The 25,016-nt window shown below is 46.6% G+C and overlaps 1 protein-coding gene across 1 annotated transcript; it reads right to left on the bottom strand.

Moving 5' to 3' along the window:
- Positions 1 to 282: 282 nt before the first annotated feature.
- Positions 283 to 24,535, bottom strand: TBL3 (transducin beta like 3). Its single transcript, XM_080981688.1, has 22 exons — positions 24,397 to 24,535; positions 23,767 to 23,818; positions 23,567 to 23,662; positions 23,046 to 23,093; positions 22,406 to 22,547; positions 22,137 to 22,221; positions 20,447 to 20,617; positions 19,010 to 19,085; positions 18,118 to 18,214; positions 16,680 to 16,888; positions 16,234 to 16,375; positions 15,981 to 16,039; positions 14,834 to 14,937; positions 11,221 to 11,875; positions 9,620 to 9,850; positions 8,032 to 8,102; positions 7,448 to 7,604; positions 3,381 to 3,439; positions 2,499 to 2,602; positions 1,779 to 1,850; positions 1,184 to 1,342; positions 283 to 615 (listed from the first exon to the last, which is right to left on the bottom strand). Exons 1-22 carry the CDS (start codon positions 24,432 to 24,434, stop codon positions 500 to 502), a joined length of 2,943 nt encoding a protein of 980 aa, XP_080837814.1. The 5' UTR covers positions 24,435 to 24,535; the 3' UTR covers positions 283 to 499.
- Between the last annotated feature and the right edge of the window lie 481 nt (positions 24,536 to 25,016).

The following is a 25,016-nucleotide window of genomic DNA, read 5'->3' as shown; positions in this document are numbered from 1 at the left end:
GCAACTGTGACCCACGGTTTGCCTCACACAGAGCCAAGGGCACAGTCCCCACAGCACTGTTTATCACCTTTGCTTAAGGCTCTTTGTGAAGCTAATTGAACTTCAACTCTTCACAGACTCCTCATAATCTCCAGACCGCCCCACCTAGTGTCGGGCTGCCTCTTTTATAGCCATAATGTTGTCCTCTGGGCAATCCCCACTTGCTTTCCCGTCTTCTGATATGGCCTCTGGTGGTCAGGGCCACTGCCTAGAATGGAGTATTATTTCATTCTGAAAACTCAGTATGCTAAATAAATTTATTTCATTTTTAAAGGGGATGGGAAAGGGATGTATGTAGGAAGACACTCTTGGGAGATTTATGCCTTTACAAAATGAAAAACGTACATTTGTGGGGCGTTTTTTACAAACCAATTCAACATATTCCACCGGTGAGAGCAGTGCCAACTTGGCAGGAGTGTCCAGCTCTTCTGCCCCGCATGCTGCTGGCACCCAAAGCTCATCATGTGTCCATCTCCTCGTCCCACTTGGCGGTGTCAGGCAGCTTCATGTTTTGCCACATGAAATCGAGGAACATGGAGGCCTGCAGTAACCGGCCCAGCCTCTGGAAGTGCCGTTCTGCAGAAAGAGAGAGGCAGGGGGAGGAATGAAAGTTACCTGCTCCTGCCACATCAGCAGCTGCTCCCTTCCAAGTTCATGGCATTCAAACTGCATTCTGAGCTCATCAAGGGATCTCCCATAAGATCAGTAACAGTGGACCAGAGAAGGGCCTTGGCTCAGTGGCAGAACATCTGTGTTGTATACAGAAGGTCCCAGGTCTAATCCTTTGCAATCCCACCTGGAAGCCCTGCTGCACCCACTCAACAATCTCCATTTTAGGATCAGTCATGGTGTAGTGCAGTGGCTGGAATACTGGGTTAGAACTGCAGGAACCCAGGGAAAAATCCCTAGCTCAGATGTTTAGCTCACTGGGTGACCTTGGGCCAGTCTCTTCTCTCTCTCTCTCTCTCTCTCTCTCTCTCTCTGTATAACCTACTTCACAGGGTTGCTGTGAGGATAAAATTGGGTTGGGGGAGAGGGAACAATGTACAGCTCCCTGGTGGAAAGGCAGGATATGAACCTGTAACTGAAGTTACGGGATGAAGCCTGGGGTGGGATGGGGAGAAGTATTCAAAAGGTCACTTACCTGTGTATGGTAGGAGAGACTCCACAGCTGCTTTGATCCCTTCATATTGCAAGAGGTTCTCTGGCGTCTCATGCTTGAGGAGGGTTTCCACCACTGCCTGAGCCTCGAGGTAGTTCCGCGAGTTTGTGTTCCATGTGATGGAAAACTTCAGCACAGCCTCTGGAAGAAGGGGTTTGGGGAAGACACGTCAGGAAGGAGTGCAAGTTGCAGGCAGCGTGGCCACCTTGAACCAACACACCTCTCTTGCGAAGCGTGGCCAGGTCTGGGCACACGTCTGACCTGCGCCTTTCTTCAAGGCAGGGAAGCAGATCCAACACCCCTCCCCACCTAGTATAAAAGCAGCCTGCGGTGTTGGTGGGAGGTTTTGAATCAGAAAAATGCCAGGAGGGCACAGGGTCAAGCTACCTCTCCTCTCACCCGTCTTTCTTCTTGAACTCGCAACTTTCCCATGGCTGTTGTTCGAAAGGACAAAAAAAGACTTTGCGAAAGGGTACCTGCTGGGTAATTGTTAAGTTCAGTACACACACACACACACACACACACACACACACACACACACACCTTTAGAGGTCGTCCCTGCAGCATACCAACTAACCTTTCTGGTCTTTCCGAAGCTTCAGGAGGTTCTTTTCCAAGTCTTCTTTTCCATTAGCCTCCTTAAGAATAGCTAAGAAGAACAACGAACAGCCAATCACTAATAAATCCCTGTGTGTGTGTGTGTGTGTGTGTGTGTGTGTGTAGAAGAGGGGTTAAGGAGTGGTTTCACAATCAGTCCTACTTTCCCAGGAAACTCTAGGAAATGTAGCTCTGGGAGGGGAATGAGGATAGGCCAATGTGGCTTGGTTGCCAGAGTGTCAGCACAGGACCTGGGAGAGACCAAGGTTCAAATCTCCCATTTGGCCATGAAGCTCACTGGGTGACCTTGGGCCAGTCAATGCCGCTAAGCCTAGCCTACCTCGCAGGATTGTTGTGGGGATTAAAGGAGGAGAAAGATGTGTCTGCCACCTTGAGCTCTTTGGTAGGAAAGGCGGAAAATAAATGTAATAATACAACAACTCTCAGCACTCTTAACAAAACTGCAGTTCCCAGGATTCTTTGGGGAAAGAAGCCACGACTGTTTAAAGAGGTATGACATTGCTTTAAATGTATAGGGGAGACGGGGCCTTGGAAGTAAGCCCCATGGAACGCTCTGTGAACAGAATCATGTTGCAAGGCCGAGGGAAAGCAACAGAGCGGGGCTCAACAGGTTTCTTCAGGGCTCAGCCAAGACTCAAGGAAAATCTCCCTTAATGTTCTTTGTTATCAAGAGCCTTACCCTTGATCACCGACAACACCGTGTGTGGCCGGTCCAAGGAGATTGCCAAGCCCAGTGCTTTCAGGTACTTCTTCTTATGCAGCAAGTTAGACAGCTTCTGCTCTCTGAAAACACAAAGCAAGAATGAGAGGGTGCTGGATCACAGCTGGAATTTGAAAAGAGCATGTTTCTAGCTGCCGTGACGGCAGAGAAAAGCTAAAATGGCAAATGCTGTATTTGATGAAGACAGACCAGGAGGTGAAGGCCGTGAAGGCCTCATGAGGGATCCCTTCCATTCCCAGGCATGCCTCTTTCTTTTGCTCCCTGGGCCACCTGGCTGGACCTTACCCTGCTACTACCCTGTTTTGCAATCTGGATGGAGCCTGGAACACAATGCAGGTGGAAATCTCATTCTTCGACAGCCCTCTGTGCAAGCAGCTGACCTCCTACTGTAAAGCCCTCATGGGAAGGATGGCCAGGGCCATCTTGGGTCCCATCTAGTATCTGGCATGCTGCTAGCACCTGTGGCACCCCCAGGGTACCTTGCAAGGGACTGTCTCCAGGTGGTCACTGAGGTCAGTCTCTCAACTAGCCCAGACTTCCCACTTTCAAATACTTGATGCTACCACTTATAGAGACAAGTGAGATTCTCCAGGAGTGTCTCGCCCAGCAATAGCACCCCACTATCAGCACTGATGCTGGGAAGGACGAGGCAGCTAGGGCTGATGGGAGTTGTAGTCCAAAACATTTGGAGGGCAGCAGGAAAGGCTGCTGTAACCACTCGCAACTTCAACTCTTGTATTTATATGTGTGCACTTTTATGGGACAGATGACACTCTTTGGGGAGCCTCCCCCCAGAATCAATCCCCAGCCCAACTGCGGAAGTTGCCCCGAGATACTCACTTCAGAATCTGCTCTTCCTGCTTCACTTGTTCCTCTTCAAGCTCAGTTTGAGTGACATCCTATTAACATACAGAAACACAAAAAAAGGAAAGGAACAGAAGAAGAAGAAGAAATGGCAAAATGGAATGGCTGTGATGCCTCAGAAAATGCAACTTCTGAAACTCCTGTGGGATTCCCCCTCAGTTTTAGAACTGAAAGAGCCACCCACGCGGTCATGTTTTCAGGTGTTACCCTCGTCCCACCAGGCAATGGAAAAGTATGCTGTCAAATTGACTCAGGAAAATTAAACATACATACTCAAGTCCTTTACAGAATTTGCGTAGTTTTTTTAGAGAGATATATTTTAGATTTTAAATGTAGAACCCGGCTACTACCAAAAAGATAACCCACAAAATTTGTGTGATGAAAGACACAGAACCAGTAGAACAATTTTATGCAATCTGGTGGGACTTTATATTTTACATTTCAAACAATGACCTGTACGACTCCTTACCTCCACCTAAGTAAGAAATATGACTCTCCTAATTTATGTGTTAGTTTAACATTCATACATACAGTTGTATTTACCACCACTGTATAAGCATCTCCTTTAATGACTTTTTGTGCTCTTGTGGTGAAAAATAAAACAATTTAAAAAGAAAATGTAATTATTGCTTTTTACCAAAATAGGGCGATATCCAGTTAAGTTATACCCAGGGCAGACCCACTGAAAGCAATGGACAAGCCCTTAAATCCACTGATTTTTCAAGGGATCTAGTCAGAGTACAATTAATGTTGACTATCACTGGCAACAGGGAACCAGAAAGATGAATTATCTCTAATCTCTTAGGGGGGATGATGTCAGTCCATGGAGAACTTACTATGACATTGCTCCCTCCGCCCTGGGGAGCCCTCTTCCCCCTCCATCTGATGCAGTGGGGGGTTAAGTGTCAAGAACTCTGAAGTGTGGGCACATCAGTCCCCACCAAGAAGAGGAAGCTTGCTGCTGGACCCAGGCACCAGCCTTAAGGAGAAATCTTGGGCTAGAGGAACAAAACTCCTAAAGGAGAATGTTGCAATATGTCAGCAAACTTCAGGCTGAACATGGTTTTATTTAGGGCTGATTAAATTTCTATCGATGTTACCGTGCATCCATTTCATATGGATTTGTAGTTCCCTTTGTTAAACTCTTGTTTAGTCGGATGACTAGATTCAAAGAAATGAATCTGAATCACGTTTGCGAAAAGCAAAATGAAACAAAGTTGTTTGATCATGCAGGTTGTTTAAGGGATGCAAGTTTTCACCAGGCAAACAGAATTTGCCTGCATCCAGAAGGCTTCCTCCACCTGCTACACCAAAAGGTGAAAATGTCCATTAAGAACCACCTTACACAACCTTTCGCACTTAACAGACAGCAGTGCCCACTATCACGGCTGGCATTTGCATTTGTACCAGAGCCCTAGGCGACAGCTTTTAGAGCAAAACTGTTCTGTTAAAAAGCAAGGGTGGGGAAACCCCTACCTGATGGGTCACATTTGACCTGGGGCAAGTTGCAGTCTGGCCTGTTATGTTGTCCCTCACAAGTCATGGTCACCAGCCCCTTTACGCCACCAGGTGCAGGGCAGGTACAGCCACAACTACACTCGAACAATTGGGAGGTTAAAGGGAGCTCCTGATTGTTCCGTTGCTGGGGCAAGGCGTTGATGGGTTTCACTAAAACCATGACTAAAAAGGAAGGGAAAATCTCTGTTTTAGCAGCTGCTTCAATGCAAAATTTGGCAGGTAGGCTATGCCACCCACCCGTCGAAGCTGCCCTGCAGAGGCAGGGACGGTTGAATATCTGCTAAAAAGCTTCCCTAACTTTGTGTTAAAGGCATCAGGGCATAAATCGGCAAAGATTTCTCTTACTCCAACCTGTTTTCGACTATAACTTTCACCAGCCCCGGCCACACAGGCTGATATTTTTTTGAAGGCAATGCCACCAAAGAAGCATGGAGCTTGAATCAATTGTGCCTTGAAACTTCCAAATCCATCTGTTAGGTACCCAAGTGTGAAACCGTTGGTCAGTTTTCAATGGCTGGCAAAAACTAAGTCACGACAGCTTTGTTGAACACAAAAGAGGATCTGTGTGGGTGGTTCCATCTAAAGAAAGCACGGCTTGAAACATCAGTGCTACCCAAACACAGTTGATTGATATACCTGTCTTTACCAGCACTGGTGTGCTGTAGGGAGGTGAGGAGCTTAAAGAAACTATGAAAGTTCCTTTTGGGAAAACAAACCAGAGTTATGCTCCTCTTGAAAGGAGCCTCATCCTGAAAAGAGAGGCTTGTGGGCTTATTGGATTGCCAAGACCATCATTTGGGATTGAGGTTTGCAAACAGTTTTACTGGTTACGCTTCCTCTGAAAAATAAGGCACACAGATTGTGGGAGATCCTGGACCCAGTAAAGTTCCATTGCTTTGTGCTTGTTCCATTGCTTTGTGTTTTAAGAAGACAAGCACATAAGAAAAGCCTGCTAGATCTGGCCAATGGTCATCTACTCAGCATCCTGTTCTCAAAGTGGCTGCCCAGGTGCCCCAATAGGAAACCTGAGAGCAGAAACTGAGCCCAAGAGCCCTCTCCCCCCCTGTGGTTTCCAGAAACGGGCATTCAGAAGCATTACTGCTTCCAGCCACGGTGGCAGAGCACAGCCATTGTGGAAAGTAGTCACATGACAGCCTTATCTACCGTGAATTTGTCCAGTTCTCTCTCTTTTACGCTTGCCCTAAAATGAAGTCAGAAATGTATGTTAAGTAAAATAAATGAATAGCTGCATGCAATTATTATATGATAATGGTTTCTGAAGGATAACTGGAATACAGCATATATTTACTAGAACAAGAACCAATATCAGCATCACTGGACACCTTACCTTGAAAGGAAGGAAGGAAGTTAGTTTTAAGAAATCATGAAAGCAGGAAGATGAAGGACAGAACTTCTCCATGGCAAGGCAGGCAAAGGAACTAAAGTGGAGCTAGAGGAACAAGTTTTCTAGGTCACATGATCTATCCCTGGCAGTGGGGGCATTAGCACATGGCTGCCTTGGAGGCCTGAATCTTAGCTTAAACTTAGAAGCACGACTAAGGCAACGTCCGCACTACACATTTAAAGCACTATGGTACCACCTTAAACAGTAATTGTTTTTCTCAAAGGAGCCTGGGAGCTGTAGTCTGTTAAGGGTGCTGAGACCCCATTCCCTTCAAGGAGCTACAATTCCCAGAGTTGCCTGAGAAGAGGGATGGGTGGTTAAAGACCCTTCTCTGCCCAAAGCCCTGGACAGCTGTTCCCCATCAGTGCAGTCAACATTGGGCTGGTTGTACAGACGATCAGACTGTGTATAAGGCAGATTCCTACGCTCACATTAACCTGGACATTTTCATCACTCCTAAATTATTTAGTGACATCCTCAAGGAGTGTGTAGGATAATAATTCTGAATCGTCTCACCACCATACAATGACAGATGCCCATAGCTACTCTAATCAAATGGCACAAACTGGGGTGGCTGGTATCCACTGAGACTGACGGAGCAGAAGGCACAGGGACCAATATTAAGTGGTGCCAGAGGCAATGACAGACAAAGCCAACTAATACTAGTTGTGTCCTCCTTCTCCTTACTGACTTCAGCAAGGGCAACACAGAGACTAAGGAGGGAGAGGCTGACAGCCAGGGTCACTTGCTAGAATGGTTGTAAGAAGGCAGGCAGGTGGAAGCTGGCTGAGGACAGAACTGAGGTTGGTGGAGCAGCAGCCTATTTGCCATCACGGACCAGCTTCCACTGGCACAAACTCATAAACTGATGGACTTGGTTCACTGAAGAAACGGACAAGCAATATTGACTGACTCTGTTCAAAAATGGCACCCGTTTATTACAGATCGGAATCAGTACCAGGCCACAGGAAAGGTGGATCGTTCTGCGTTTCCACGAAGGGCACTAGCGAATTTTGATCAAGACGACGAGGTAGAGGGTGAAGAAGAAGAAAAAGAACATAAAGCAAATAAGCCAGATTATAATGGTGGTCTTTAGGTCAGGCATTTGTGTCGGTTGTACCTTCCACAGCAAGACCCTGGAATCGGCGGAGCCGGTCACCAGTGCGTTGTCTCTCCTATTGGCGTGTAGGCCCAACACCTTATCATCGTGAGCGTCGAAGGTCTTCACACAAACGTTGTTGTTGATTGTCCAAAGTTTCATAAGGCCATCTGCTCCACTTTGGGGGAAGGAGGAGAAGAGACAAGGAGAGACTAATGTTAGATGTCATTTATTGGGGTCCACCAGGAAGAAGGGCAGGATATAAACTCAATAAACAAAACAAATTATTGCGCTTAGAGATTTATATTAAATACTAGGGGCTGTGCCCCTGCTTGCTCTGCTCCGCCATTGCCTCCACAATCCAGAGTTGTGATGAGGCACTACAAATCCTCCAACGAGGACTACGCGATGACACCCTTACATTTTTATTATATAGAGCTAAATACAATATATATATTTATACGAGGCACCGCTGGGGAACAAGCAGGGGAACTGGGGGCTCCGCCTACCTCTAGTAACAGGTAACTATTTTGTTTTCTTCAGAGGGTGACTGCCTAGCCCATCAGCCTAAGCAAAATGCCACACCCTTTCCACAGAAGACATACCTGCTCAGCACCTGTCCCCCTCCACTCACGAAAATGATCTTCAGCACAGGGGCTTCGTGACCTTCAAAAGTCTGGAGAGGGAAGGAAGAGGGAGAAGCAAGCATGAGCAGGTAGAAAGAATGTTATGACCGCAGTGAAGTTGTTCCTGCTGTTATTTATACATTTATTTATTAAATTTATACGCCTTCCTTCCTCTCAAGGAGCCTAGGGTGGCAACCATGTCAATACTAAAACAATACAATTAAAACTTCTAAAAACTCCTAAATGCAATCACCTATTCTCAAAACTAATAATTTCAGGGATGCCAGAGACATGTCTTTCAGCCATTAAATGCCTAGGGGGGAAAGGAATGTTTTTAAATTTCTCCAAAACAATAATGAGGGAGACTGGCGCACTTCACCAGGGAAGGCATTCCACAAATGGGGACCCACCACCCAGAAGGCTCTGTCATGAGTTACTGCCAACCAGGCAGCCCCCAGATTACATATCCATTCAAATGTCTACATATTTGAGTCGGAAAACATTTGTCCACTGTATAGCTTGATAAGATGCTACGTAATCATTCCTGAACAGGAGGGGGAAGTGCATAGGATAAAAAAATCTACCCAGTTTATTCTGAATCCTGAACAACCTCAGTTTTCATCTAGAATGAAGCCTACTATTCCAGTCACTGGGAGTCTAGCTACTGACTTGACCAGAATGGAGACTGCTCCTAAAGAAAGCTGTTCATTAAAAGAAGAGAAGGGGCTGAATGGGGTTTCTGGTGGTCAACACATCTTATTTGTTTTATTTTTTATTGATACACACATTTTAGTACTCCTAAATCAAGGAGGAAAAACTTGCATAAGATCAGTGTAACACCAAAGCTAGAAATGTAAAAAGGTAAGAATCAGAAGAGAAGCAAACACAGAACTGGGCCATATGGCAGGAACTGCTGTGTAAAACTAAACACAGAAGACATGTGCTTAGCATGCAAAGCAACATGCAGGGAACCCCACAACATAGGTGCCGCTATGCCAAATGCCCCAGTCCTTGTGGCTGCCAAATGGAGGTCCTATGGGACAGTTTGCAATGCTTCTCCAGCAGATCTCAGAGAACAGGAAGGTACTGCATACAGAAAGGCTGACCCCAAGACATTTAGGGCTTTATACACTACCAGGAACACCTTCAATTTGGCATACCGGCAGCCAGTGCACAATTGCCTTATTTTCTGCACAGAGGCAACACCTCTTCTCACAGTGGCCAACCAGATGCCCCAGTGGAAAACCCTGAAGCACGACCCAAGCACAACAGCCCACCCCCTGCCTGAAGTTTCCAGCAACTAATATTCAGAAGCATCACTGCCTCCAACAGTGGAGGTAGAATATAGCCATTGTGACTCGTAGCTACTGATAGCACTATCCTCCCATGAAAATTAATGGCCCTATTTATCTTCCTTTTGCCATTCCTTAAACCTCTTACACGCCAGATGCGGTCAGCCATATATTATTTCTAACCATTTAATCTGAATTACAGGAAGTTCAAGGCTCCTAAACTTCTGGCCAATGAAAAATAATGGCTAGGTGTTAAAGATGGCCCCATAGGGTACCTTTAGACAACTGAAATCCTGCAGACTCCAGAGTTTCACAGTGCCGTCCGCAGAAGAGGTGGCTAGGATCCGATCCACCGGTGAGAACTGCACACACCAGACGCCTCGTTTGTGTCCGACAAAGGTTCCCAATTGCTCGCAATTGTCGGAGGTCCACAGCTTGGCCGTCTTGTCCTGGGATGCTGTAGCAATCAGCTTGTCGTTTGGAGAAACCGCCACGCTATTTACATCCTTAACAAAAAAACAGAGAGAGGTCTTCTGGTGGTGCATTCTCTTGCAAGCTGAGGAATTGCAAGTTATTCAGAATTCCAGACTTCTTTATAGCCAGGAGCACCAACAAGACATATTACTGGTTTTTTACATGTTAAAAATAAGTATTTTTTATAAGTTGGGTAACTGCTCTGCAACACATCACAGCACTATCTGTATGGCAGCCTGAATCTGACCCGATGCAGGCGCGATGTCGCTAAACTCATACTCGTGGGTTTGCCATGGGACCTGTGCGCTTCCTCCCCACCCCCTCTTGTACAGTGGTACCTCGGGTTACATACGCTTCAGGTTACATACGCTTCAGGTTACAGACTCCGCTAACCCAGAAACAGTACCTCGGGTTAAGAACTTTGCTTCAGGATGAGAACAGAAACTGTGCTCCAGTGGCGCAACAGTAGCAGGAGGCCCCATTAGCTACAGTGGTGCTTCTAGTTAAGAACAGTTTCAGGTTAAGAACGGACCTGCGGAATGAATTAAGTACTTAACCTGAGGTACCACTGTACATGAATTAGGACTAACCATAGATAGCATTATGGCCATTTCAATGTTAATAATAACCATGGTTTGCAAACCCAGCCCCTACTGTGTTGGTGATGTTTTCCCAGTGGCACAATAGGTCAGTGCATCTGGCTATTAACCAGAAGGTTGGTGGTTTAAGCCCACCAGGGATGACTGTGGGCAGGATTCCTGCGCTGCAGGGGGTTGGACTAGATGACCCTCAGGGTCCCTTCCAACTCTACAATTCTATTATTAACACTTATTTAAAGGTGGTTCCCCCACCCCCCGCTACAGGCACAGAAGGTTCATAAACCTCCCCGCTCACCCAAAATGAAGCTAACCATGGTTGGAGTCAACACGAGCATGATGCTCAGTGGCAGAAAAGGGATAGGGAAAATTCATGGACAAGAGGAATGGAGTGAAAAACTGGCATGCTCCTGATCTCCCACCCACGGCCCGAAGGCGGGAAATTTATTAAATTTTCTCCAGGCCTGAGTGGCTGCATTCTCCACCTTGCAACAAATAAGACAAGACAACAACCAGGGAAATCTCAAGAAGTGGACAAACCCCACTTTTTTGTGTTTGCGTAAAACCCAGCCCAAAATATTTTTAGATGTTCTAAATATATTTTTGTTTTGTTTTTAGTTGTGTATTGCTGTTTGCTGCCTTGGGCTCCATTAGGAGGAAGGGCAGAACAACAACGACAGAAGTTCACCTCACATTTTTAAACAACTGGTATTTTCTATTAGATAAGCATTTCCAGAGCTGTGGAGGGAGGAGGTCATCTCACTCTCCAAGCTCCAAAGGACCGCTAAACTCCGCCACTGCCTGACCTTGTGGTGGGGTGTCGTTGTCACTGTGGCTTCAAGAGCTACGGGTTCTTCGGGAGTCGTGGGAGATTCGGTAATTTTGACATTTTTGGCACTTTTTGAGCTTGCATTTTTAGAGGGGGCAGTTTTGGCATCAGGTGCGGTAGAGGTTTTGGTGGCAGTTGTAGCAGTTGTGGCAGCAGTTGTGCCAGTTGTGGCAGCAGTTGTGGTTGCAGCTGTAGCAGCAGTTGTGGCTGCAGTTGTAGCAGCAGTTGTGGTTGCAGCTGTGGCAGCAGTTGTGGCAGCAGTTGTGGCAGCAGTTGTGGTTGCAGCTGTGGCAGCAGTTGTGGTTGCAGCTGTAGCAGCAGTTGTGGCTGCAGTTGTAGCAGCAGTTGTGGTTGCAGCTGTAGCAGCAGTTGTGGCTGCAGTTGTAGCAGCAGTTGTGGTTGCAGCTGTGGCAGCAGTTGTGGTGGCAGGGGCAGTGGGAGGGGGAGCTGGATTTGTGACTGGAGGGGCCGCGGGAGGGGGAGCAGGCTTTGTGACTGGAGGGGCAGTTGGTTGGGGGACAGGATTTGTGGTGGGAGCGGCTGTAGGTTCCCTGGCAGTGATGTACTCGGGGATACTCCACACTTTCATTGTGTTGTCTTTGCTGGCTGTGACCACAAAGTTCTCTTTCATCCTGGAAAGAAGCGGAGGGAAAGGGGGGGGGGGAGAGTGGAAAGTGAATGAGATTAAAAGGAAGGTCAGAATCAACAGAGCTACCACTAATTGCTGCACCTGTGCAGAGAACAAACCTGCCTTGAACCCCTCAACATAAACCCATTGTAAACTCAGACGTAATTCATATGACAGCTGTTTAGCCTAAACAGCGCTACTGAAAAGCAGGAGAGAAGGGCACCAGCTTCCTTAGGGGAAACCCAGGATTTGCAGACATGGGGGGGGGGACCCTGAAAAGGAAGCCAGGAAGAAACATAGGGAGCTGCCCTATACTAAGTCAGACCATAGGTACACCCAGCTTAGTATTGTCCACACTGACTGGCAGCAGCTCTATACAGCCAGGAGCTATTCCCGCCCCCCTTGAAGTCTGGTAGTGCATTTCCTTATATAGAGACAGATTCTTGGTTCATCTAGCTCATTATTGCCTGCACTGACTGGCAGCAGCTTTTCAAGGTTCTCTACCTTCCCTACCTGGAGATGCCATTAGGAGCCTGGGACCTTCTGCATGCAAAGCAGATGCCCTACCACTCAGATATGCTCTACCACAAAAAATAAACATCAATGTAGAGTTGGAAGGGACCACCAGGGTCATCCAGTACAACTCCTTGCAATGCAGGAAACTTTTCCCCCAACGTAGGACTCAAACGCACAAGCCTGAGATTAAGAGTCTAATGCTCTACCGACTGAGCTATCTCATACAGATCACGGATTGTTGAGTGGGATGGAGGAAAAACACACACAAAAAAAGAGAAGGGAAAATCTCTTGTTTTTTAAAGAACCATGTATTCAAATATTTCTGTCCAATTAATTTGGGAGCTGATTCTGCTAGCCATAGTGTAGCGACAACTACTACTCTTCAAATGAAATGATTAAAAAGGGAAAAAAAGCAACAGATTTTGGACATCAAAGAGGAACCTCAGCAACAAAATAATTTCTAAGGCTTTCCAGCCCCGCTCGTTATCAATGACCTGACAACCAGTTCAAAGCTGCGTCAACGCGAAATTAAGGAATCCTCTTGATCTCTGCTCTTTCATCTGCCTTGAGAAATGGCAGGGTGCAAACTGATGCTTTAGACAGGGAGCTCTAAAGTGAAGTGCTTGTGCACACACACAGGTCTGCAGACCATTGCTGCTCCCTCCTCCCTGCCTATTTGCAGCTCTGGAGTGCAGGGTGGGGATGCCTTTTGGAATGCCTAAGGCCCACCCAAAGCAAAGGCTGGGATGGAGAATGCTTGCAGCACTGGGCCTGCATTGATCACCTTCTCTTGGGATTCAGAGGCATGCAGTGGAATCAGTAACACCTGCAGGCAGCCACCTGCGCTGCTCAGCTCACCTGTATCACCCCATTGTTTGAGCTGCTGGGAAGGCGAACCCTGGGTGCTGTAAAGGGCACCAAAGAGGAGAATGAAAAAGAGGAAGGAAAGCGAGAAGGAAAAAGGAAGCGAAGAGAGACCAGAAGAGGTGGGGATGGTGGTGCAGGAAAAATAGCATGTTTGAGGACTTGGCCGAAGAATGTTATGCTCTTGTTTGGGATAGCAGTCACCTAGGACATCACTTCAGCAGAGGGACAGACAAAGAGGGGTAGTGAGGGAAGGGAACAGCCAGATAAGTCAACTAAACACTTCCAATCAATAGGATGGCGGGTGTCACATAAGAGCACCTTTGATAGCCTTTTCCAAGCAGCTGTCTAATCCTCTTTTAAAGCCACAAGGGTCACATCCGCTTCATATATTTAAAGCACACTGCTCCCCCCTCCCCGCCAAGTATCCTGGGAACTATAATTTATCTCTCAATGAAGCTGCACTTACCAGAAACCTTATTTATAAGAAATACTTATGTATGCTATTTATGTAAGGTAAAAATAAAGGGACCCCTGACCATTAGGTCCAGTCGTGGCCGACTCTGGGGTTGCGGCGCTCATCTCGCTTTATTGGCCGAGGGAGCCGGTGTACAGCTTCCGGGTCATGTGGCCAGCATGACTAAGCCGCTTCTGGCGAACCAGAGCAGCGCACGGAAATGCCGTTTACCTTCCCACCGGAGCGGTACTTATTTATCTACTTGCACTTTGACATGCTTTCGAACTGCTAGGTTGGCAAGAGCAGGGACCAAGCAATGGGAGCTCACCCTGTTGCGGGGATTCGAACCGCCGACCTTCTGATCGGCAAGTCCTAGGCTCTGTGGTTTAACCCACAGCGCCACCCGCATCCCACTATTTATGTACCATGGTTCAAAACAATTATAAATAAAACCATACCATAAAAACCATTTGAAAATGTCAAAATCAGAAATCAGCTAACTGTTACAGAAAAGTGCATTCTTAATTGCCTGCACCAGCTTGACAGTATAGAAAAGTTTCCAGCAGGCGTTTAGAAGTTGAAATGGCACCTGTTGAATCTCTGCTGGAAGCAGTCCTTGGCAAACTACAGTTCTCAGGATTCCTTAATGTGCTTTCAATGCAAGTTGCGAATGTGACACAGAGCCCACTCACATCTCAGGGCAGCGTGAACTTTTTTCACACCTTTCCCAAACATTTCAGGGACTGGGTGTCTGCACAAAGTGTTTGGGTGCACATAATGATGGCAGAGGATGCAACTGTTCCACATTTCTGACTCTGAATGGTCGAAAGGGAGAGATGGTGAACGCTTGCTTAGCAGGCAAGCTTCACGCCAGGTCTTTGGAGGCCCTGGAAACCAACACTGAAGGAGAGAAAACACCAAACGCAGCAGCTGAAGGAGATTTTCTACTCAGAGTAGAAAAGAGCCCCAACCTGCCGCTGGGGAAGAAAAAGCTCTGCTATGAAACAGCCACAGTCAAGGGTTTGCAGACAAGAGGACTCTTAAAAAACACATATCAACAACAACACACCAAGAAACTCAAGGGAGGCTGGGGAGGAGGCAGGGAATGGATTCTGTTGTTGTTACCTGGAGCATGAGAGAGCACCGACTCCTTGGGTATGGCCCAGGCCCTGGGCGACGCAGAAGACATTACCGTGGTCATTCATCCGCCAAATCCTGATGCTTTTATCCTGGAAGTGGAAGAGGTGGAGGATGGGTTACAAGAGGGTAGGGGAAGCTTTCTCAGCCTGGGGGCCACAATCCCTTCTGGGCAATCTGCTGGGGACCACATGCCAGTGGTGGATGGGGTCAGAGGCAAAAGTGGGCAGACCAACAACTGAACGCTGCTTTTTGTACAGCAGGCTAGTACCTACATGACCCCCCTTCTCTGTATCCTCCAACCAGGCAAACAGTATCCTCTGTATCCTCCAACCAGACACATTCCAGTCAGGCAAAAACACTCAGGAGAGCACAGAGCAGGGTTGGTGCAAGTTGTGGCATGGAAGGGGCTGTGGCCCGGGGAGGGGGTGCTGTATGCATGGGCTGGACCTTGCAAAAGCAAAATGTACTAATCCAGAGACACAGGAAGTTCCTTAAGAAGGAAAACAATTCCTTGCAGAAACCACAACACAAGCAACTTGCTGAAACTGTCCTGTGATGTGGAAAATCAGGAGGGAGGCCCTGCATGAGACCAGCAATTCCAGTGCTGGGGGGGGGGGGCAGAGGAGAGAAAAGGAGGACACGAAGTTGGGGAATGCATCCGTTAAGAGACCCTGCGGAGCTCCTTCAAAGCCGAGTCTATGCATAGCGGCCTTTAAACAATGCCCCCATTTATCCAGCGTTTAGATTGTCCACATATTTCAGATGCTTCCTGAGCTAAAATTGAGTTTGAAAGTCCGCAGCCCTGACCTTAAATGTCACGCCAGCATCAGAACAACAGCAGTAGGATAATTAAGCTAAATGGTGATTACAGAGCAGGAAGCGCTTGGGCCAGTTTCCTTATTACGGACAGGTCTCTTTAGCGCTGACTTAGCCAATCCAGCGGCCTGCATCCTGTGCATCAACCGCACATGGAAAAGTTCCTTTCTGTGCTTGAAGAGGGCTCTGAAGCATAAGTAACACAGAGACCCACGCTGTTTAGGGATGAGCCTCAGGCCTGGAGCCCCCCCCCCATCACCCACTTGAATTAATGCACAATGAATTAAAAATAAATGAATCCCAACAGGGAAATTACCTTCGCACAGCTGGCAAACAACCTCCCCTTTCGGAAGACATCCAAGGCAAGAACGATATCTGCAAGAAAGAAGGCCGGTGTGATGTGCTGTTGCCACACTGAACTGGCAAACAATTAACAGGACAAGGCAGCCCTGGGACCAAACGCCCTGTACAATATTTAGCAGCCGAATTTTGCATCAACCGCAGCCCCTGAGAAAGGCATCCCTGCAGCTATCCCGCACGGAAAACTGGAGGAGCTTCTTGCCACCTACCTGTGTGGCCGTGCAGGATCTGGCAGTTAGATGTCACCAGCTCAAAGACCTTCAGCTGGGGGCTGTTGGTGGCCACAACCACGTGGGAGTCTCTGGGGCCCAGGAACCTGACATCTAAAACCTCTCCATTGTAACCTGCAAACTAAAGAGCAAGAGTCAAGCCGGATGGGTTAGCATACCAGCTTTGCATGAAGATGGTCCCAGTTCCACTCCCTTGCATCTCCTGGTAGAGACAGGAGCCTGAAACTCTGTCCTTACTAGTCAGCAGATTCGGAACAGTGAGTGTGTGTGTGGGGGGTACGTTCCAGGGGTTTGAACACAAACATCTGGAACTGCTCCAAGGAAAGAGGGACCACCACCTTCTGAGGTTGACCAATAACTTACGTTACGGCAACTCTGAAATATTGTAAATCTTAAAAATCAATAATAATTAAGAAGCGGATTACCTGCTTCCTGAGCTCAAGGGTCTGTGCATCATACATGCAGATGTTGCGTTCCGAGTTCACGGTGACAATTTGGCTCTTCATGGGCACCAGGACGCAATGCATGAGGCTCTGCAGCCCGTCCTCCTGATCCATGCATGCTGCCGGGAGGCAGGGCAAGGACTGGCTGTGAACGCAGGTGGCTGACGCCACATCCCAGACTCGGAGGATCCCTAACACACAGCACACAACGCATCAGCATCATCAAATAACTTGCAAAGATGGGCAAGGTTTGAGGCAAATGGGGGCCTCTTGTAATTGGGGGGGGGGGGTAGCCCAAGCAGCTGTGGCCAACCTGGTGCCCCTCCATATGTTTTGAACTACAATTCCCATTAGCACCTGGCCAGCTTGGCCAGGCTGTTTTAAGAAGATGAACTGAACTGAACTGGGGTTGGTTATTTGTTTCTTCTTTGCTAGTCACCTTGAATTTGTTTGGGAAAAGGAGGCGAGATAGATTTCTAAAATAGGAAATCGTTACAGGGGGAAAATATTGCATAGGCGAGGAAAAGCCTTGCAACCCATATATATCCTGAGCAGTTCTGTGAGCTCTGGCATGGACTGCAGCGGGCTGGGAACCTTGGCTTCTGTTTGCCAAACATAGCTGGGTGGGCAGGTTTCCAGACCTTATGGGAAAACCTTCCAAGATATATCGCTTTTTGCTGGAGGTCAAGTGCCCCAAAGAACTCATTTCTCCAATCCTATGGATACCATTCTCCTGTCCCAGTAATTGGCTTTAGGCAATCTCTGTCCTCCAGCGTGCGCGAACACACACACACACACACACACACACACACAGGTAACAGGAAGAGGAAGGGCGGGACCTGCTCCCTTCCAACTATCTGGATGCAGGGTGGTAGAATGGTGAGAATGCTGAACTACATCCTTGGAGATCCAAGTTTAAATTCCCACTTAGTCATGAAGCTCATGGGTGACCTTGGGCTGGCCCAAGTCTTTCAGCCTAATCTACCTTACAGGGTTGTTGTGAGGATAAAAATGGAGTGTGTGTGTGTGTGTTAGGAGAGCTATTCCTAATACAGTGGTACCTCGGGTTACATACGCTTCAGGTTACATACGCTTCAGGTTACAGACTCCGCCAACCCAGAAATAGTGCTTCAGGTTAAGAACTTTGCTTCAGGATAAGAACAGAAATCATGCTCTGGCGGCGCGGCGGCAGCAGGAGGCCCCATTAGCTAAAGTGGTGCTTCAGGTTAAGAACAGTTTCAGGTTAAGAATGGACCTCCGGAACAAATTAAGTACTTAACCCGAGGTACCACTGTATATCGGAACACAAATTGTAAGAAATTATAAAAAAAGTTCTGCTTTTACTCTGTATTTTCTTTCTTACTTTTCCTCTGACACATTAAAAAATTGTTTACGAGTAAGAAAAAGGTCTTCTACCCACCTTTGCTGCCTGCTGTTACAAAGTGAAGGCTCTCTTTACTCACACCTAAACACGAGAAATCCCCTTGTTCTGGCAACATGACCACAGATTCAATGCTCTAAGGTGGATAAAGAAGTCAGCAGGAGTCATGAACAGGAAAAGAGTGAGAGACATCCACCCTGCCCCCAACCAATGCCACACAGCTCCAGAGACATTTATTGGGCAGAGAAGTTACTTTTCACACCAGTGTGGCCAAGTGTGGCTCTGTCTGGAAAAATTCAGCAACGTGCAATGCACCTAAAAGATAGATGATGGCCTATTCATAGTCAAGGAGACACATGGAATTAGGCTGTATCTCTAGGGCAGCTTTTGCCAAACTGGTGCTTGACCTACAATTCCCAGTAGTGGGCTGACTGGGTCAGTCTAACAGCTTGCCAGAACATGGCCAAGTTTTAAGGTTGAAACAAAATTAGGACCAGTGAGCTGTTCAAAATAAAAAACAAAACCCCGGCAGTGTGCATGTCATGGTAGACCATGGTTTAACAAGCAAAGTGATTGTTCCTCCCCTAGTGCAAGCAGGAGCAGCAAACCACAGTCACTGGGTCCAAACTGGGGATTGTGGCTTTGCTCAAGTAAACCATGATCGGTAAGCCAAGGTTTTAACTTCATGGTTTGTTTGGAGTGCAGCAAACCAGGTCAGATCTTACACTATGGCAGGGATTATGGTTTGTTGCTCCTGGTGGCTAGAGGGGAGGGGTGAAGCAAGAGCCACCTGTGTATTCACTGTAAACCTTGACGTGTGAATACGGCCAACTCTCTTCTCCCAACACATCACAGAAAAGAAGAATTCGAGACCAGATCGTCCCTTCCGAGTAAGCAAAGTAAGGAAGGCAGGGGCGGAAAAGAACTTCACCTCATAGACAGGGATGGTGCCCTTGGCTTCTCCCTTGTTCAGGTCCCACACAGTGCAGATTTTATCACGGCCGGAGCTGAAATCAAACACAGTGTCACTTTCAGCCCTTTGGAACTAGATAACTGGAATTGCAGACACAGCACAAGGGTTTCCATGAGAATGGTTTGATAGGCTCGGAACTGCCCATTTACAGGTGAGGAAACTGAGGCACAGAAGATTTTACACAACTCCTCTCAGGCTGAGTGAGACTTGCGAGCATCTGAGCCTCACACATGGCTTTCTTTGGGCAAGAGGTTTTGTATTGGCTTCAGTTTCCCATAGAGGTGTTCAATGGAGAGAAACTTTCACTTCACCTCACAGTTTTTCCACTGATTTCAATGGAGACCAACCCAGTCTTTTCTTCCCTGTTAACTTTATGTGGTTTTCCACCCAAATAGTGGGAAATGTGCAGGTTTTGTTCTCAAGACATCATCTTTTCAAAATATCAGGGAGAGGGGACAAACAAAAACAATGATAAACCAAATGTGCCAGATTCATGTTTGTTCACCCTTGGGTTTTTAAAAAATGGGGTTATATGTACATTACATTTGTATTACAAACAAGTGCACACTCCTAGTTTATAAACACACACACACACACAATGAAATAAAGTTACACGTCTGGGTAGCCTTGCCTAAACAAAGACATTTTAGCAGACACCGACATAATGCAGAAGTGCTTGCTTAACATACTTTACTTAGAATTGTAAATGGTATAATGGTTTTACTTATGTAACATGGTTACTGTATTAATTGTCTTTGTCTGCTGTAAACTGACTTGAGTACAAATTTGTAGAAAATGTGGTATATAAATAAACAGATTATAACAGCAATAATAGCAATAACAATAATTATAATTATAACAGAAATATCATCAGTGGGCAGAGAGTAGGTGTCGTTACACATATGTAGGCACTGTTAACATACTTCTGTTCTGCTGGGTATTTAAACTGTTCTGTTTTGTACCATGTATTTTTTTTGGAAGGATGGCAGTGTTTGCTTTTGGGATTGCATTGAAAATTTTGCTGGCTGACACGTTTCATTCTAATTCTTCTATACAGTGGTACCTTGTGTTACGCTTCAGGTTACAGACTCCGCTAACCCAGAAATATTACCTCGGGTTAAGAACTTTGCTTCAGGATGAGAACAGAAATCGTACAGTGGCGGCGCGGCAGCAGCAGGAGGCCCCATTAACTAAAGTGGTGCTTCAGGTTAAGAACAGTTTCAAGTTAAGAACAGACCTCCAGAACGAATTAAATTCTTAACCTGAGGTACCACTGTATTTGTAGACTGCTTGTATTTTGTAAGCTGCCTTGAAGTGATTTAATGAAACTTAAATGGATTCTGATTTGCAGAACAGAAAGAAAGCACAGAGGGAGCTCCCCTTCCAGGTTCTCACCTGATGAGCGTCTCATTGTCAGGAGAGAAAGCGAGGGAGGTGACAGAGCTGTAATGGTTTTCTAGCTGAGCGACGCACTCGCTGGACTTCAGGTCCCAAACCCGGATGGTGTTGTCCATGGAAGAAGAGAAGAGTTGTAGCTTAGAAGTGTCTGGGTGGAACTCGACAAGGCTGGGGAAAGAGACAGGCAGGTTAGTGGTAGAGCATATGCTAGGTGTGCAGGAGGCTCCCTCTGGCATATCCAGGTAGGGCTGGAGAGAGAGAAAGACAGACACTTCTGCCTGCAAACCTGGGCAGCCGCTGCTAGTAAGTGTGGATGATGCTGAGCTAGATGGACTGAAGGTCTGACTCAATATAAGGCAGTGTCCTATGTTTCTAAAGGAAGGAGGTAAAACATCTGCTTTGCATGCAAAAAGTCCCATGTTCAGTCTCCAAGTAGGTCTGGAAACGCCCCCTGCTTGAAACCCTGGAAAGTCACTGCCACTGTGTTTCCCCAACATGGGTCTCCCATCTGTTGTTGCACTATAACTCCCATGATCCCTAGCTAGCAGGACCAATGGTCAGGGATTATGGGAATTGTAGTCCAAAAAACAGCTGGAGGCCCAAGTTTGGGAAACGCTGATATAGACAATACTGAGCTAGATGAAGTGGTGGTTTGACTCAGTATAAAGCACCTTTCTATGTTCCACAGCTCAATGGCAGAGCACCTGCTCAGCATGCAGAGGGTCCAAAATGTAATCCCCAATGGCATCTCCTGAAACCCTACAGAGCCACTACCAGTCAGCACTGCTAACCTGTGGCCCTCCAGATGTTGTTGGACTACAACTCCATCAGCTCTACCCAGCATGGCTAATGTTCAGAGATCATGGGCTGTAGTCTAACATATCTGAAATACACAGGTTTCCCATCAATGAAGATGATACTGACTGAAATGGGCCATTGGTCTAATGGACTATAAGGATTCTTTCCTATGTTCCTACAGAAGCACAGATGGCGCTATAAAAAAATAAGGATAGTGCAAATTATCTGTCTGTGTTTATTTGTTAACTTGGCTTAACAGAGGGGGAAACAACAACGATTCAATTGCTGGGATGGAGAGTAATCTCAGTTGATGAATCCTATTATAGAGTGGTACCTCGGTCTATGATCAGCCCTGTTAACGAACTGGAAGTAGGTGTTCTGGTTAGCGAACTTTACCTTGGTTTACAAATGGAAGCTGAACGGTGGAAGGGCACTGGAGGTGGGAGGCCTCATTAGGAAAAGTGCACCTCGGTTTAAGAACGGCTTTGGTTTAAAAAAGGACTTCCGGAATGGATTAAGTTTGTAAACCGAGGTACCACTGTATTCTATTGAACGACATGGGCTTTATTATGGATGTTGAAGACTGACTATTCTGCACCAACCAAAGTTGTTCTGTTAATTAATAACTGGGAAATGAAGCAAACGCTAATCCAACTTTCACCAACCTGGTGACTTTCAGACACTTTGGACTACAAGTCCCACCAGCCCCAGCTGCCATGGCCATACAACAGAACAACATCTATGATTCTACGAGGTTAACACAGATTTAAGGCATAACACACTTTGCTTTTTTAAAGTCTTTGCCACCCTCCTGCAGAAAGTCACAAATTGTTTGGGCTAGTTTTTTCCTATCGCAAAAGAGCACATGGAAAAAGAAAAGTTTCCTTACTGGACAACCCCCGTTGAGCCTTTCAAGTTGTGTGTGCAGTACTGCCTGGGAACATCCCAGACCTTAATAGCGCTGTCACAGCCACCTGGAAGAACAAAAGGGAGAAATGAAGCAGGCACAAAAAGTCAGCCAAATAGGGAGGTCTTAGCTTCCAGGCCCGCTCTAGCTGCAGAGGAATCAACACTGGGATGGGGTGAGAGGTGTATTTCTTCCTTCCTCCTCAGTCCCATGGAGACTACCTATTCCCTCTGGACAGATGCAACTCGTACCTGTAGCCAACAATGTGGAGCTCGAGTCAAAGGCCATGCTGGCCATGGAGGCTGTGTGCATAGCCTTCCATGTGCGTGTGCATTTATTTTCTGGCCAGTCCCATTGCTTCAGCAGCATCGATCGGCTTCCAGTCACAAGAATCTAACATGGGGGGAAACAACAAGAGGAAATGGTGGAAACAGGTTGGCTAGTAAAGAGAACCACACAGTGGTCTAAAAATCTGGGCATCACAAGTGTATTACATGAGGCACTCTATTACGGGACTGCTAAACTGTAGCCCTCCAGATGTTGCTGGACTCCAATTCCCATCAGTCCTAGCGAGCCTGATTAGGGATGATGGTACTTGTGGCCCAACATCATCATGAGGGCCACAGGTTCTCCATCCCCCCTATATATAGTGGTCTAAATTCTAGGCATTTTTGCCACATAAACTGACCCCTTCAGAGTTGTGAGGCTCCAAAATAAAGAAACTGAGTTTGCACAGCTACCATTAATTTAAAGGTGGTATGCGCAGGAGAATAAAGGTCTACACTGAAAATGTACAGCTTAATAGGGTGCTTGATTCCACCCATCATCTCACTCTGCCCCCATGTGACCCTCTGTTCTGAATTCTTACTATGCAATTCTGTGATCACTTACTTCATCATCTTTACTGAGAGCAAATGATGTAATTTCCTCTTCTTCATCCTTGGGAGAGAAAAAAGACAGAAAGAAAAAAGTTTATCATTTAGTAGCAATAACTTTGATATACTTAGTAAGTTTGCTTGCTTTTTGTTCTTTGATAATGAAAATCAGGTTATTTGGCTAATTTCTTTATTTGGAAAGCCAGCCAGGAAATAAAAGCTATATTTGTGGCTCATCTAAAAATGTGTGGTTTTTTGCTCTGTCTTGTTATGGCTCAGAGCTAAACAAACAATGTTTTACATGCCTATCTACAAGGGAAAGAATGATGCCAAGAAAGAGGAAATGTCACCAGGCAGTGTCACCCCCATGGACTACTCGGATGGCAGGCAGGTGGAGGGTGGTAGAGGGCAGACTGAGGTTAATGGGGAGTGTGTTTGAGAAAGCTTCAAAGGAAGCAGGGGTATGACATCCTTTGAAGATGACCAAGTACACATATTCAGGGATCAAATTAAGGTGGTTACTGTTGTCCTTATTACCTCTTCGATACAGTTAACGACAGTTCCTGTTGCAACGTCCACCACATTCACCTTGTTATCACAAGCACAGAACATATATTCCCCATCTTGGGTCATCTAGAAAACAAACAGATGAGAGTGGAGGAGCCTTTTCTGCACATGATCACGGGAATGTGTGGTAAGCACAGCCAGCATGGTCAAAACCTGGGCTCTGGCATTACCTGAACCCGTCCTCCTTTGTAGAATGGCTCGATTCTCTTGGAAATGGCATAGCTGTGAAAGGACAGAAGGAAAATACCAATTCAGCGAGTTGAGAGTTGGCTTTGCTTCAGCTCAGCCATAACAATGGCTCCAAAGCACAGATGACAGAGCAGAACACTCAGGCATCACAGTAACACCAGGTCTTCTCCCAGGGTGCCTAATTCTCAAGTGATAAATGTGCAGAGAAGCTATGCAGATCCTAGTCTCACAGGAGAACTGACTGAAAGCCCCGTACATTATGCCCAAATGTGTAGGGGCCACTTTTGGATACTTAGTGGAGAAGCACAGGATGGCATCCAATAAAATAAAATTGAAACAGGTTATTCAAACAGCCCCAGCTGGCAGCGACTCAGTGAGGAAATGAAAATGAAAGGCACTCTGCACATGCTCTGAGAAACCCTTCCCCTTCGATTATGACGTCAGGCATCCCAAGGATGGACCACAAAAAGCGGGAAGGAGAGTCTAGCGCGCCCAAACAACCGCCCCCTCCGCCCTGTAAGGGACTGCGTTGCCATGACGATAGCACAAGGACACCCCACCCGAGAGGAAACAGGAAGCATTCTCCATGGCAACCGCTCCCCCTTTCTTACTTGGTTTTGAAGGTTACTGAGGAGCTCCGGCTTGCCATGTTCTAATCCCAGGCTGACTTCTTTACCGGTTCGATTCCCTCGCCACTGCCCCCATGCCGACAAACACGTGCTTCCGGTAAGAAACGCTTATTTCCGGCGTGTAATAGTGACGTAGACAAACATAGAAGTAGGAAAAGTGTAAAGTAGCGGCACCGGCTCGGTGGAGACGCAACTTCCTGGTTCATTTTGAAGCTTCCTCAAGGCGGAAGTGAGTTTGCTTACAGAAAGGAGTGTCTTAAACGACACGTGCTTTGATGAACTGGAGGCCTCCTTAGTCAGACTCTAGGACATGAAGGCTTCTGCTAAGATACCAACCATATTATTGTCCTTGATTTTAGTTAGTTAGCATTCTAAGGTTTGATTAAAAATAAATAAAAAGGTTTTTTTTACATAAATACAGTACCTTTAGAACAAGGAATTGCCAAACAACTCCCTGCCATTCCTGAATTACAGAACCAGTCTCCCCCCAAAAAAAAGCATCACGAAAGTTGCTTTGTTTTAAATGTCATTCCAAATGCTTATGTGCTTGGTTTGTAACCATGCTCAATACAGTGGTACCTCAGGTTACATACGCTTCAGGT

The sequence above is a fragment of the Podarcis pityusensis genome (assembly GCF_964106645.2).
Source record: "Podarcis pityusensis genome assembly, chromosome: 14".
NCBI classification, from domain to species: domain Eukaryota; kingdom Metazoa; phylum Chordata; class Lepidosauria; order Squamata; family Lacertidae; genus Podarcis; species Podarcis pityusensis.
The sequence above is the reverse complement of the archived record's forward strand: the minus strand, read 5'-3'. Positions and strand labels throughout refer to the sequence as shown.